The following is a 16209-nucleotide window of genomic DNA, read 5'->3' as shown; positions in this document are numbered from 1 at the left end:
GGCTGAACAAGGCAGCACTTCAAAGAAGGATCAATTTCTCCAAAGTGCTCATTTGATGTTGTGACCAAATTGAGGAACTCTGGCCTGCTTGATATGATCTTTTGGTATTTGTCTTGTTTCAGTTAGCACTTTCCAATTTATCTTTTCCTGGACCGTTCATGTTTTTTAACTTGATGTTCTTCATATGCCTCCAATCTGTTCCAGGGGTTTAGGTTGTAGCCGTGTTGGTCTAAGGATCTAGGCAGGCAAGGTTCCTTGTTCCTACTTTTGTCTTGGAGTATTTTGAACTTTTTGTGGCAATTAGTCATCCTTTCAAAATAGACTGATATTGCAAACTTCTGGGGCCTGACAGGCCTTCAAACAATCAGGCCATTTTAGTGTTGACTTATTCAGCTGTTTAATAAATCTTTCTTTTCTTGTCTTCACTTACTTTGCTGTTACCCTGATTACTCAGTTCTTTTGTATTGGTAGTAAATAGATTTTCTTTCCTCCATCTGTTTTACTGAATTTCACTTGTGTTGGAATATTTGGAGTTTGCTCTGTAGGGCTGCTGTGTGAGACTCTTGGTTACATACGACCACTGGGTTTAAATTCCCTTAATGTAAATATACAGGGGTTTGCTCTTAGTGGGATTAGAATGTATTTAGAAGTTTGGCACAAAGCTTATTCCTCTGTCCACATGACTTGATTATTAAAGCATGTGTGTTGTCATGTAAGTGAGGCACTTATCTGTTTGGGATAGGAAATTTGGTCTAAAATAGATAGTAATCTATTTTCTTTTTTCTTTTTTCTTTTTTTTTTTTTTTAGAATTCCTCAGTTGGAAAAGTTACATCCGTGTGGAATTGGAGTGTAGGAAGCTGTAAGGGTCAAACCTACTCGTATAAAAATAATAAAAGTACCATTTATTTCTCCATAATCAGTCAAATAATTATATTAAGTATTACAGTTCTAAAAATTAGAAAACAGTTTAATTTAGAGAGAAGTATAGTCTCAGATTATTCATTATGTAAGAACTTCAGAATAGGGATGCCACAAGACCATGCTATCTCTGGTTACAGATCAGCATCCAATTCTGTTACTTGCAGTATCTTAAGATACAGAACTTGAGTTTAGAAAGGCAAAGAATTGCATCTGTCTTGAATATTTTAGAATTTAATCTTTTGACATAAATGTTTACTATTAGATTTACTTGAGTTTGTTATGGCAAAAAATGAAGTTAGGTCTACATGTTGACTGTTTTGATATGCATAGATTCTAGGGTCAGAAGGGACATCAATGGGCCATCTAGTCCGACCCCTTGCCCCTGGCAGGCAAGAAAAGGGTCACCAAACCTGGGGTCATGTGAACCCAGCCAGGTGCCTGTCTAGTCTCCTCTTGAAGACCCAAGGGTGGGGTGAGCACCACCTCCCTTGGAAGCCCATTCCAGATCATGGCAACCCTGACCATGAAGAACTTTTTTCTAATGTCCAGTCTAAATCTTTCCAGTAGCTTATGGCCATTGTTCCTTGTTGTTCCAGGGGGTGCCCTGGTAAACAGATTGTCACCTACTTCATGTTGCTCTCCCCTTATGAATTTGTATGCCGCCACAAGGTCCCCTCTCGGCCTTCTCTCGGAGAGGCTGAAGAGGTTAAGGTTCCTTGGAGTCCCTAAGGTCTAGGCTTGGAGGATTTTCCTTCCAGTAATCTTGTCCACTGTCTAAATAAATTGAAATTCAGTCATTTAAAAAGATGCATGATGCTGTTATATCCTTGAAGCTTCAAATCTTCATCTAAAGCCACTCAAGGTTGGAGGTACCCCACAGATAATGTTCCCTAAAGTCTACATTAAGCTAGTTTATTTGAACAGAAAAGCTCTGAAAACCTCTTTCACAGAACTGACTTCCTATAGGTATTTCCCCGACCTAATTTTCTTCTGGATTCCAGCGAGTTTAGTTTGCCTAAACTAAGACATCCTTGTCTTTTATGGAGACAGTATTCTCCCTGGTTTGAGAGGGTTAATCACCAAGTATGTGGATACTTTGATTTCCATTATCTGTCATAACTGTCCACAAAAGTGTCAGCATGACAGCAGTTTTTGAGATGGAGAAACCTTATCATTAGAAACTTGCGGCTCAGTTTTCTACACACACCAAGGCTCGTGTGTCATTAATCGCCAGAAGTTTACTATTTGATTTGTTCACACCTGCTACTTAACCCTGTTTTAGTTCGTGTAAAATTGATTAATATGCTTAAATTGTTGTGAAAGTTGAAACTTTATCTTAGTCCCTATATTTTCCTAACTTGTTCATTGTAGCCAGGGCAGGTTTTGAGGTTCTTTAGATAAAAATATTCAAATCTCTACACTTAAATAAATAAATAAAAATGTTTTAAAAAGCAGAACAAGTTCAATCTAATAGTATACTGTGAAGTTTCCTAATCTCTGTGAGGGCATGAGCATACTTTAATTAATCAATGGGGATTATGAATCTAGGGAGGGAACAAACTTTTAGGACTTAAATGTCTGCTTTTAGTAAGGGTATTTTTTAAAGTGAGAGGGAGGTCTTTGTCAGATTATTCTGTTTCATTGCCCTGAGAATAAAGGTCTATCAAACCTGTTTTATCTTCAAACTGGAATATAAAACTTTCAGGAGATTATAATGTAATCAGCAGATTTGGGCACTTGAGCTCCTGTGGGAGTTCTGCATAAACTGCTGAAAGAGGCTAGGAGAAGAACCCTGGTATGGGGATGAGGAGGGTTTTGTCAACTTTGCCTTTACCTTACTAGTTTTAATGTTGACAAACTGAAACAAATATTCAAAAAAGCCTCCTAAAAATATTCCAGCTAAGACTTCTCTTCCTCTATTCTAAGTCCACTTGGTAGAGTATGGTAGGAAAATGCTTTCTCTTTGCTTTATCACAGTTTAAAATTGTTTGTAGCTTGCTCTTTTTTAATATTATTCCAGTCTTATGGGGAATCTTTGATTAAAATTTGGCTTCATAAACTGAAGGAGAAAAATAGTACCAGTGGGATCTTTTTGCATAACCACATCTCGTAAGATTTCAACGTGCTACTTGTTAGAGGTGGTGTGGGTAATGTTGGCAGGGGTAGATCAAAGGTTGGCAACATATGACCTGTGGAGCCATTGGGTCAGGCCTGCTGAACCACAAGGCGTTGCCTGTGCCCAAGCCAGTGCTGGGGCTGAGCAGTGAGGACCTGAGCTAGGGCCAATTGGCTGGAAGCTGTGCCCGCGCTCTACCACTTCTTTCTGTGCTGCCTGCCCCCTGTCCCCAAGGCTGCAGCATGGCTAGAGCTGCAGTGGGGCCAGGGAGCTGGAAACTGTGCCCGTGCTGTTGCCCCTTCTCTCCACCGCCACCATCCTCTCTCCTCTTCCTGCCTGGCTGTGGTGTGAGCACAGCTTCCAGCCAGAGGGAAGTTGTGCGGGGACAGGGCAGGGAAAAGCAGCAGCATGGAGCTATTTCCAGCTCCCTGGCCCTGGTGCTGCTCCCTTTTGAATGGAGGCTGTGCTTACATTGTGCCGGGGAGTGGGAGATGCTGCAGTGGCACGGGCACAGCTTTCAGCCAGAAAGGAACTGTGTTGGGGCCAGAGAGCTTGGAAGCTGTTTCCGTACTACTGCCACTCCTCCTCACCTGGTCTCAGTATACGGCTCCCTTCTGGCTGGAAATTGTACTCACACCATAGCTGGGGACTGGGAGAAGCAGTGGCGGTATGGGCATAGCTCTCTGCGGCATGGGTGCAGCATGACTCTGGCAGGGTGTAGGGAAAGCCCTTCCTCCCCTCCCCCCCCCCCACGTGCACACATGCACTAGTTTGCTGTTGGAGGCCACCCAGCCCATGCCAGACTGGAGCCAAGTTGTTCTGGCTTCAAGCTTGAAAAAGTTTGCCAGACCCTAGTTTTAGATGGACCCTCCCCTACTTACCCTTAATTGAATCCTGTTATTTGCTTTATAGCTTTGCCAGGCTTCAGCACAGGCACTCTGGTTTAACTATTGGAATTAGAAGTAAGAGCAATGAAGAAGGGTTTTGTGGTACTTTATCAGTTTAGCCAGGTGTCTTCTAATTAAAGCTGAAGAAGAAAATGTGAAGAAACCCATGGTCAGAGAACTATGAATTAACCTGCTTGTAGAGGAGCTTCTGAAGTACAGGGATCAGGAGAAGGCATAGATATTTGGAAGTTTGGCTAAGTAGCTGCGATTTAATTGCTTAATTTATAACAGGTTTCCCTGGTTGTACTTGGAAAGGGGAAAGGCAGCAGATGTTTCACCTGTTACCTGGTCTCATTCTCAAGTCTAAAGAACACTTTATTGCAAGTATTGAACCCATCCACTCTGTACCTGGCCATACCAAAACCATGTTACTTGCTTTTCCATTTGGAGGAATGGAGTGATAACAGGTCCTCTTCCATTTCACTTAGCTTTTCTGTTGACCTCTGTACCTCAGTCAGCTGAACTAGGAGCCTGTTGCAGGCACCTGAATTGCCTAATCCCCAATAGCAGAACTTGCACACTGGCGAAATGGTGTTTATAGGGCAGTGCGATGTCTGTAGCCTGCCTTTGTACTCTAATCCCTCAAACCAGGTTAGCTGCGAAGGCCTGCCTTGCTTGCTTCCTTCCTAAACTTGTTAGTGTAGGTTGACTTCTGTGCTGGGCATAAGATTATTTTGTATCCTTACAAAAAAAGCCAACAACAAAAGGCAAAAAAGGTTTCTTGCAACCGTGCTTTACCCAGAGCAGTGTCTAATCTTTGCAGCCTTTAAGGTTTTGATTTCAGTGATACCTTGTGGAGTTTATTGCCACAGATTAATTATGCTGAGTTAAGAAAGTTACTTATTTTAAAAAAAATCTATTTCAATTGTACTCTTATACTGAAGAGACTAAAAAAGAATTGTTCCAGTTTTTTCCTTTTTTATACTACATTAATTTGTACTTTGTCCTAGCAGTCCTATTTTTTTCCATATCTCCTTGTATAGGAAATCTTGTACATCACCTGTGTGGTATCTCTTTAGACTTCTGTTTAGTCTCCAGTATGCCTTTTTTGAATTTGCAATAGAGCAGTTGACCAGAACTCTACACAGTATTTTTTAGGCTGCATCATAGATTATGTGGTATGTTATTAAGATGTCTTTGCTATCTTTTACCCTGTTCCTTATGCATCCTGACATTTTGTTTCCTTTTTTAACTGCTGTTACACTGTCCAAACTGATGTCAGTTTCTCTTCTAAGTGAAGGTGTTTGTCACACAGCAATTGATATACCATAGTGAGTCTAGTTGCTACCATGATGATTAAAGTAGGGAATTAATAGCATCTGGGCATAAGATCATCCTGCATATCCCATGTTGACAGGTTTTTGTAGAGACAGTGTGCTCAGCCCTTACTTAGTCATTGGAGAGCATCTTGTCTTTCACAATTATATGGTGCTGACTGAAGAGATCCAGCTGCCCTGAATTTGTTTGTGCTGACATAGTAGGCTCATGAAGGTGGCAGGGAGAAGTCGGTACCATACAGAATCTCTCGTCATATCATTCACCCAGTTGGTGAGCCAAATCTTTTTGTACAGATAGCTGACTTGACCACAAGGTTCACAGAAGCTTAGGGCTGGAAGATGTTGGGTCCAGCCCCCTTGCTCTGGGCAGGAAAGACTGCCAGAATAAAAATAAGTCCAAATAAAAATAGGTTAGTGTAATCCACATGCAAGAGGCTCTGTTCGCTCACCATAGTCAAAAAGTTCCCAGACCTACAGAAAATTAAGTTCTCAAAATTTATTTTTGATTCCTAAAGAGCAAACATGATTACAGATTGGTATGAAAGCTGTTAAGAGATACTGGATGTGTAATTAACTACAGAACTAAGCGGGGGGGAAAAAAGGAGTTCTATACCATTGTTGCCAGAACCAGACCATCTGAATGAGTGCTCCAGTCACTACGGAAAAAGAAGAGTAGCTATTGCCCTGTGGAAGCTGGCTGCCATGCACAGCGACTGATAAGAACCAGGAAACTGTTAGTTCTCAGTGGACCTGCCTTTGCAATTAGACATGTGGCCAGGGCCCCCTCAAATGACATTTAACTTTGACTGCAGGTAATTTTGAGAAAACTTATAACTTGGTTTTCCCATCTGTTGGCTGAGCAGAAAGTTTGAAATATATATCAGGTCTTTCAAAACCCTTAATTGTGGGTTAGCATTACAGGGAATAGAATCCGATTTGAGAGAGCATGGCTAGATTTGATTTAGAGTGGCAGTGATGAAAGCACACATCAGTAAGAGCAGGTTGTATGCCTTACCGTTTTATGCTAAGGGACAGATTGGTAAAAACTTGCCAGTTCCCTTCTTCTAGCATACACCTAGTCACTTTGCTGCTAAACATAGTAAGATTGAGGTCAGAGTGTTCAATGGCTGTTTCACATTCCTGTGAGTTAGAGTTGAAACCAAGGTGCACTTAAGTTTGTCATAAAACGCTGCTATTCCTTTCAGAGAAACGATCTTGTCCATTTTTGCTGTAGCACTTAAGGACAAAGTGGTTCAAATCTTAAACAGGCTTTGAGATTAACTTCTGCTGTTTGATTCATTGACCCATCTGTTTCTTGCCATTGCTCACTAGCTAAGACTTGAGAGCTGGTATTGCTTCCTTACTCCTGGGAGTGCATTACCTGCTAACTTGTGAAGCAGGAGTAACTCTTGCCTCAGTATGCCATGGTAACATCAGATAATTGCAAGGCTTAAAATTCAACAAAGAAGAAAGAGAAGTAGTTAAATAATAGTAGTTTTTTTCCTCTCTGTTCACTTTTTTTCTATTTTCTTTACTATTTGTTATTCTAAGAAACCTTTTAATGGCAAATTATTTGAGTTGAGATACTATGCACAGTTTGCTGACTTTGGGGCACGCATCTTGAAAATTTGAGGCTCTCAGCCACATTAGGATTTTAATTTAAATAGGAAGTTTGACCGTTCCTGGCCCATCATTTGATTGTAGCCCCTCCTACCCTGTGGGTCAAAGATTGTGGTTTTTGCTTTGATGCCTTTGTGTCCAGGTGCTCCATACAATATTTTAGTAAAATGGTACTATACATGGTTGTGATGTATGTGCGTATAGTGATTACTTGAAAAGGCTGTGACCCTTTTTTGACTCCCATAAGGTCAGAAAAACCCTGTTGTTCTGTTGCATTCGATATAGTGGTTGAATCCAGTAATTTGTGTTACCGTTTGTGTTACTGGTATGGCTTCAGGTTTGGCTCACAGATTTGCAAATAGCGATTATGCAGTCTTTTGTCACTCATCCATACAAAAGTGTACGCGGAAGTGTGAAACATACGTACAGGTACTCCTCACTTAACGTCATCCAGGTTAACGTTGCTTGGTTATTACATCGCTGATCTATTAGAGGACATGCTTGTTTAAAGTTGCACAATGTTCGGTTATAATGTTGTTTGGCCGCCACCTGCTAGTAGGTAACTACTGTGACATAATTGGATTCGCTTAACATCGTTTCATTTTTTAAGAATGTAACTACAGTGTTAAGCGAAGAGTAGCTGTACAGAAGTATGTGGAAATGTATGTGGAACTTGGTTTTGAGAACTTTTGCTATGGAGAGAAAAAAGGTGCTGTTGTAACAGGGCAGAGTAACAAATGTAAACATTTCACAGTGATCCAGACACTAAAGAATGGTTGGAGGTGAACATGCCTTTTCTGTTCTTCAGCTTGCTGAGTAACTGCACATTAGGTACTACTACATTGTGCAATTGATTGTAGTTGAAGCTTCTCACTAGTGCTTTATTTCATCCAGGACTGATGGTATGGTAGTGCCCTGCAAGTATTTCACTTGAATTTTCAATGCTGCTCTTCAGAGGTGGCATCAAATATCTTTTTTAGGCTGGCTCTGGCTGTCCAAAAGAGAAGAGATTCCGTGACCCTCGTTTAAATTGCAGGTGTGCATGTATGTGCAAACTGGATGGATGGATGGATGCTCACAGCATATTTACTTGAATATAGCACAACCCTCAATATATGATGACCCCTCCCCCAATAATTAGAGCCTACTTATGGAAAACTTATACATTGGTTATCATTTCCCAGGTATGGAAACTAAGTTTTGGAGGTTTGCCTTAAATTTGTTCCCTTCCCACTGCTGTAGAAGGGAAAATAAATCTGGGGGGTCAGGTAGCCCCCTTGCCCTCTACCTCCCCAACTTCCTCCCCCCCCCCCCCCAACCTAACTGTCAGATCCTGCTCTCCTTGAGCACAGGGAAGCAAGCAGCAAATCTGAAAACACTTTGAAATAAACATGCCTGTAGTAATTTGCATATAGACAGATTACCATGGCTATCCATAGATTTAGTTAATCCAGAATTGATGCATTTTACATTTTTTCAAGCTGCTGCAGGTTTTAATACAGCTACGCCATAAACACACTTTTAAGCAGCACTTTTGTATCTACTTGTATATATATTTTTTTTAATTTTTCATATTCCAGGTCAAATTAGCCAAATCAGTTCTGAATCCTTTTGATGGAGCAAAATTCAGTCATTCAGACACGCATGTGGCAATACAGCTGGCAAGTATCCTCCACCCCAGACTTTTTAGCCTGGGCCTTCACATATACCCAAATCCATTGGTGGGCATCCTACATGCAGGCCCAAGCCTGGAGGCTTGGGGTTTGGATGCCCCTAAGTCTCACTTGACCTTAGCCAATGGCCACAGGAGCAAGTTAAGGAGGAGTCCCCCATTTCCATAAAGTAGGTGTGTAGCTGCAGTTCTCCCACTGGAAGCTGTCCACTGGGAAGCTAATTACATGGCTGGTAGGGTGTTCTGTCCACAGTGCATTGGACAGGGGTTTACCCTCCACTACACAATGCCATTCAAATCCATCTCAGTCTGGGCAACAGACCTTGACCTTAGCCCACAAGATGCTGAGTTGTATATAGTATAGACCATGCATGATATTGGTCCGAAACCAAAAAAGCTTATGATTTACCATATACTTTGTTGGGCTGGGCCCCAGCATAGTGGGACAGCATTTCAAGCCATGGTGACCCTGTAGCTCAGCACTGCTCAGTATGTGTATATATTCCAGATACCCCTCCCTTCCCCTCCCCCCACAAAGGATCTGCATGCTAATTAGCCCCCCACATCACTGGAACCTTGTCATGAGTCCTGGGATCCTCCAAAAAATGTATATTTAGATGAGGCATAGGCCCGCTTGGTTTGGCTTTACCTCACGGAGGTCAAAGTAACGCTAATCATATTCGACAGGCTAAGAGAGGGGGTGACAGGGATTCTGTTTGGGACCCTGTTTTGCGATGTTTGCCAGACATTTAAGGCTGGTGAAGAAATGAGCATCATTGGAAATAAGAAAAGCACAGCTTAGCTGTCGAAGTGAAGAGGAAGCCGAAATGTATTCAGTGTAATGGCTCACCATGACTTCAAAAGAGTCGACACTGAGGGGGACTGGCACAATGGCACTACCAAATACCTTATTCAGATGGGCTATACTAACCTGTTCTTGCAGTAGGTTCCCATCAGTATCTTTGCCCAATATGGGCTATGTACTTCATAGTTATGCTGAGTGTTGCCTGCATTTAATCAGTTTCATAAATAGTTTCCATTACGGAGCACTTGCTGCTTTTTGCAGCAGTTTAATGATGGACAGAGTATTTAATGTGGTTTCTTTGTATGCAAATAAAGACAAGGGGGGCATCTTGTATTCAAGTGAATATGGTATATACACATAAAAAGTGTGTATGTGTTTGTCTGTAGATATAGATTATAAATAGATATATCTATAAAATAGAGGGTCACAGAATTTATATTAAATGTATGTTAATATATATATATCAAGAGGGTCATAGAATCTTTCTTCTACACATGCACCCAAGCATATGCATTTGTGGCCATTATTTCCTGTTCACACATGCATATGTGCGCACGTGTTTGGACATTATTCCTTGTTAAATAGGAAACAGGTTCTTAGCTGACAAACTTATTGGTAAATGTTGCTTTTTGAATGCTGACAATCACTGAGCTGCCAGTATTTGGCTTCTTGTGAAGTGCTTTGGGATACCCAGAACAGATTTATGGTATAAACTAAAGTCTGTTCTGGTTGGCATGATCTTAACCCTTGCTGTTTCTGTAGAAGTGTTCCAGGAATCATTTAAATGTAATCCTCTATAGCAAGTGTATCCTGTTTATCTTTCTTTGGAAATATGTGCTGACACTGTCAGAGCTAACTAGTTTAGCCTTAACAGTTTGATGTCTTGCTTCAGTAAGAGTTGATTGCTCTGCTGGGAGTTATTCTGAAAGGTCTTTTAGGAATTTCCTCTTACCTTCTGGCTGCAGGAGGAAAATATATTCTTTCTACCTTTGTTAGTACGTTACGGCCTTTTCCTTCTGAAAAGCATCTGTAGTGCTGTGAATGAGTGAGCTGCACCCCAGTGAAACCCTTTTGCAATTTTTTTTTAATTATAAAAGTTGGGCTTCTATGGCAGAGCCTCACCTCACTTTTCAGTTTAATATATTCCAAAGACAATTTGGTCACCTGTAGATTTTGACGATTGTTAAAACAGATGAACCTGGTAGCTTGGACTTGTACAAGGGTCTCTTGCTAAAGGATCTAGTGAGTCTTCTCCCACTAGTCCTGAAGGAGAACTGCAATGTTTATAACTAATTGGTTCTCTAAATTGAGCAAATGGTGAAATGCAAATGGTGGAGAAGTGAAATCTTTAGCCCACACTCTCGCATACAATGTAAAACAAACATGCGAGCCCCTGATTAAACAGCTACCCTCATTTTTTTTGGATAGGGAAACTATTAAAATGCTTAATAGTAAACAATCCCCTTCCCTACCAAAGGAGGACATCTGTTTCTAACTTCAGCTTTTTATTTTTTTATCTTTCATTTTTTTTGTTGGTAAATCTCCCAGACAACAGCAGTTCTGTAGAGAGTTTAAATATGAAGGAATGGCAGGACGGGCTAAGGGCACTTCTACCGAACATTAACATCAACTTTGGTGGACTGCCCAATGCTTCTTCCCCCTCCAACGCCAACCACAGTGTACCAACGTCCAACACTGCCACCACCGACAGCCTGAATTGGGACAACCCTGGCAGCTGGATGGACCCCGCAATCATCACAGGTAACCGTTTCTCACTCCTTCAGCTCCACTGGCAACCATCAAGTGGGTATTTGGCACAAACTACAGTACAGTATGCGGTGGTCTATTCCAGCTTCCATCCACAAAACATCCACGGGGTCAGGAATTCCTGTGGAACAAATAGGTATAATAAACCATCACATAGCCCTTTCCAGTGCATGCCCAGGACCTTTACAAGCAGTCAGGGTGCTCAATGCATTTCCGTAGGGCCATGTAGGTATCCCCTCTGCTAGATGGTATGTCTGGTATGTGCACTGCTGCTCCTGAGGTGCTGAAGGCATTAACTGTTTTTATGTATGTATTTTATTTAAAAAGGGACATACTCCACTTGTTTATAAAGCTCTCTCTTATAAGGCTGTCTGTTTGCACATCCCGGTTTAGAGAGTGGGAAGCATGATTCAAGAAGGGAGAACAGCAAGCATGCAGTGTGCTGGCAGAGCTGGGTTTGCTGAAGTTGAACAAAAGCAGGGACTCAATCCTTGTGATTAGGTGGCTTGGCAAATGTATAAGAGAACCTGTACTTAACGAAGAAAAATGCTCTTAGGAGAGAAATGCTGAATAAGAGTTTAAATGTTTTGTGGGAGAAGTGAAATACGTGTGTATAAACTGTATAAAATACTTTTTTGTGCGAACTAAACTTTTTCACCACTGCCGTAGGTTAAATGACTTCCTTTATACTCAGCCTGTTGCTTTTGATCTGATTTGCCTGTTTCCCATTTTTTTCTTCTTTTCATAGGTATCCCAGCCTCCACAGGAAACAGTTTAGACACTCTTCAAGATGACAATCCACCCCATTGGCTAAAATCTCTTCAGGCGCTCACAGAGATGGACGGCCCCAGTGCAGCCCCATCACAGACGCACCACAGTAACCCCTTCAGTACACAGATCCCTCTTCACAGAGCCAGTTGGAATCCCTACTCTCCTCCTTCAAACCCCACCAGTTTTCATTCCCCCCCTCCAGGCTTTCAGACAGCCTTCAGACCCCCCAGTAAAGCCCCCACAGATCTACTACAGAGCTCAGCACTGGATCGTCATTAGGAAAGGTGGAAAAAAACGTTAGAAATGCAGGAATTGCCCCACCCTGACTCCTTCCCACACCTACCTGCCGCTCCCCCTCATATCTTTCTTTCTGAAGAATCCAGTTCCTGATCAAACCTCCCCCCCGCCTCCAAATGCAATGCGATCACAGGGTCATGACCGTATCTTTTTTTTGTTACGTTTCTGCTGAGCCAGTGTTTGAAATTACACTGATTTAAAGTTTCCTTAAACATTCTAAGAAAAAAGAGAGAGAGAAATCAAAACGCAGTCTCAATGCTTAAAGAGAATATTACTGTCTTATGTCTTTTTTGCACATGAGTATTTCTGCCTAGTGGAAATGTCAATCTACAGTAGGGGAAAAATGTAATGCAAAATGCAGAATCAATTGCAGAAACATAAAGCAAGTTATTTAATTTAAATGAAATTACTGAACATGTGGGGCAAGCAGAGGCCTAGCATTTATTTTGCATACAGTGTGTCACTACACAGGGAAATTGCTATGTATTTTTTTTTTTTTTTTTTGTTGGAAAGGGGGACTTTATTGTATCAGTCAGTAAAAGGTTTGACATGAAGTGTGTTGAAGGACAAAACTTGTAGAAGTAACTGGCATGTTGCTAAAGAGTGGTTTAAAGAGGGGAAAAATAAGATTTCTTTTTAAATTTTGGCTTTAGATTTAAAGTAAACTTTAATGTTTTAAAAGTATTCACAGATTTAATACCTAGTGTATACATAATATAATTATAAGCAGCTGAAACACGAGTGATATTTACTTCAGTCTTTCTGTCTCCTCTGTCAGTCTCTCTTTCTTTTTTTTTAAATTCACCTGATTAGGGCACTCTGGGATAGCACTGCATTGGGGCCACATGATCACCATCAGGAGCACAACCTTTGACCTCCTTTGCCTGCAGCTTTTACTTAACCCTGTAGTTTCTGGACGTTTGTGCAGTATTGAAAAGACAGGAAAAAGAAACAGATAAATAAACATGGTTATAACCTGACGCTAAAACTAAAAACAAGGAAATGTACCTCTTTCTTCAGAATTAAAACTAAAAATCTTAAATAAAACAGAAAACTTGACAGTGACTTCGTTTTCATTTTTCTTGTTCTGTTTTTTTTTTTTAAACTGCCTGGGATTTGTGATGGTATAACTTGAAAATCCATCTGTCCTAGTATGTTCACACCCATTCAGCATGAACCTATTTGTCACATTAATGATACTGTTTCATGGAGGTCCAAAATACTCCATCTCGTTGAACCTCTTGTCTCAGAACGTGGAGAGGAGGAATGCAAGGATAACTGAAAGCGTATGGGAAAAAGTAGGGTTCTGATATCATGGCACCCCGCATAATGGTATAGATATTTAAGAGGTGATCTGCCACGGCTTCATTTCTTTGCCTTTGTTATAAAGAATTTGGAAAGCCTTTTGTTTGTTTTAATGGAGACTAGTCTGCTCTGGGTCTCTGAACAACAATAGTAGTAGAATGGCTCTTAATATATGGGACTGAAGGCTCAGCCACTCAAAGGGCAGGGAGTTCTAGTTACCACTTAATCTTTGTTTCCCAATGTCCAGCAAAACATCTTTGTCTAAAGACTGAAGACGCCTCCCCTTCAGTGTAGGTGTGCCAAGAGCCCACAGCATATGAGACCTCAACTAGTTATGAGCAAAGCCAATCCTGATATTTAAAACTAGCGAGCTCTTTGGAGTAAGGGGTTGAAGCTTTCAAAACATGATCAAATAGTTGATGGCGGGGGGGCAAAATAGCCCCTTAATTTTTTTAAAAAAATCTCCACTTTACATTCTAATGGATGACCTTGTTCACAGTCTAGCTGCAAAGCTGGCAACTTCTTGAGCAGTAGTAACTTGTGAGCAGTTCCCTGGTCCCCCTCTTCTTTCATACCTGCTGTGCTGTTTAGTTCAGTTTGTCTAGAGTGACTTTTTTCCAGGAAGCCTTTATTTACTTACCAAGGCCTTGCTAGTGGAACTGAATGTACTGGTTCTAGACACATATTGTAATTAAAATTAAGTCCTGTGCTCCAGTTACTCAGAAGAATGCTTTCAAACTTTGTGCCAGTCCTTGCCACTACCACCTCGCGCACACAACTTGCCTTAGAAGTGTCAATTGTTGAATGTCCTCTTGATAAAACTGATTTAAAAAAAATTAAAGCTTGTATTGTGCAGTAAAACCAATGTGTGAGCGCCCCCTGCTGTAACATAGCAATCCATTATCTGTTTGGTAAGCATACAGACAGCTGAAGAAAACTAAACAGAAACCATGTTGACTTTAATCCTCCTCTAGAGATGGCAGAGAAGGTTGGGGTTGTTTTCCTCATGGAAAATATCTATATCTATCGTTAGCAAAATTTGTAGCAGTCTATGAAAGTTATTTATAGGGGTTTATAATCCCCTTAAGGCAGCTGCAATCAGTTGATGCTATTTAACAGCAATTTATAGAGCTGAACCACTATATATTTGGTTTCAGTCCCATTGGCAGTTTGGGGCACTTAACAGTAAAGCAGCTGTATACCTTATTCTCATGTCTGGTTCCATGCGGGCTTTGAAGTGTAACCTTTAAAAAAAAAAAAAAAAAAAAAAAAAAAAAAAAAAAAAATTCATACCAGCAGTTGTATTATTTTCTTCCACGATCTTTCCCTTCTACTTGACCCTAGAGGCACAATCCCGAACTGGTAACTTTGAGTATTATAACACTGAGATGTGACTACATCCAGTCTGACAGTGTTAGGTTATGGGTAACTGCCTTTCTCAGATAAATCTAGGTTCATCAGAGCATGATGGTGCTGCAAATTGACTGGCAACATATCAGATGGGCTTGTGATGCTTGCTGTCTTACTTACCTTGCCTGTTGTGTGGAGCTTTGCTTCATAATGGGGGATAAATCCAGGTTTTGCTTTTCAGGTATATTGCATCTAAAGTTTTTATATGAGACCATTGTTATCAGTGCAGGCTTCTCATGCTCTGGCCATGTATCTGTGCAAGGTTTTTGTTGCTCTTTTTCAATGCTTGCTGCTTGTAATATCTCTAGTAGTTTTTTTTTAATCTGTATATGTGCACATGTGCAGATTTTGTTTTCCTCCAGGAAAGGAAAATGCATGGCCAGTCACCGAATGACCTTTGATCAACAACAAATGTGGTGGGATGCGTCCTTGTACCAAATTAAATTTGGGGGAGGAATTGGATCAGTTACATCTATAGAAACAGTACAAGTATTTTTGGTATGGGTCTACTTGGTAATGAAATTGTCTTCAATCAAAGATTTCTGATTTTATCAATGCTGTCTCTGAGACAGAAGATTCTAGACATATATCAAATGAGTTCAATAGTTAATGGTCTTTCTCAGTATTGCAGGTCATTATAAGGTTTCTAGAAAAATGGCGAAATAGAATAATCCTTAGCACTCCCACACTGGGTGAAGTACTGAGAGAGAATCCATTCTCTGTCAGGGATTGGCAATTGATAACCCACAGGCCAGATTGAGCCTACAAAGATATTTTAACCTGTCCACCAAGTGCGGAAGTTCATATATCCCACCGTTATTAGTAAGTTTTACATGAGGATGTGCTACTGCTATCCAACAACACCCGGTTTGCTTTGGAACTGGGCTGTGTTAATTTGGTCCGCTCTTAGTGAAAAGCTGCCTACCCCTGGCCTAGGTAGATCTTGGCAAATGCACAAGTGTCTGCCACTATAAATGCCGAGTTCTACAATCTGTAATAGTATTGCTAGCCTCAGATATTCCAATACATGAGTGGCTTGTGTTACGAGGGTTTTTAATTGGATTATTTGCCTCCTAGGGTTTGAGACCTTAATATTTGTGTTTTCAATTTTTTGCTACCATACGGGGTAGAAATGGTGGGCCTTCCTTTCTCAGTGAAAGTCATGGTTCTCATTTAATCAGATGGCTCTAGGAGTGGAGACATTAAACATATCAAATGCTACAGAACTAGTGACTAAAATGCTGAGAGCTTGCCATGTTTCTGTTCAGCTTTCTTTAACATATTTCCTCTACAGACTAAT

At 40.8% G+C, this 16209-nt stretch overlaps 1 protein-coding gene across 9 annotated transcripts in view; it reads left to right on the top strand.

Annotated features, from left to right (window-relative positions):
- Positions 1-13259, top strand: part of CNOT4 (CCR4-NOT transcription complex subunit 4) — a 119958-nt gene extending 106699 nt beyond the window's left edge. For 6 of the 9 annotated variants that reach the window (XM_006261158.4, XM_014595260.3, XM_014595269.3 and 3 more), the window contains 2 exons: positions 10908-11120; positions 11875-13259. In XM_006261158.4, coding sequence (XP_006261220.1) covers positions 10908-11120; positions 11875-12176 — 515 coding nt within the window. In that variant the 3' untranslated portion in view covers positions 12177-13259. The remainder of the gene's footprint in view (positions 1-10907; positions 11121-11874) is intronic. The other 3 variants (XM_014595281.3, XM_014595285.3, XM_006261161.4) reach the window with 1 other exon arrangement.
- Positions 13260-16209: the final 2950 nt, after the last annotated feature.

This window comes from Alligator mississippiensis, chromosome 4 (genome assembly GCF_030867095.1).
Source record: "Alligator mississippiensis isolate rAllMis1 chromosome 4, rAllMis1, whole genome shotgun sequence".
Taxonomy (NCBI): Eukaryota; Metazoa; Chordata; order Crocodylia; family Alligatoridae; genus Alligator; species Alligator mississippiensis.
This window is presented reverse-complemented; position numbering and strand designations above follow the sequence as displayed.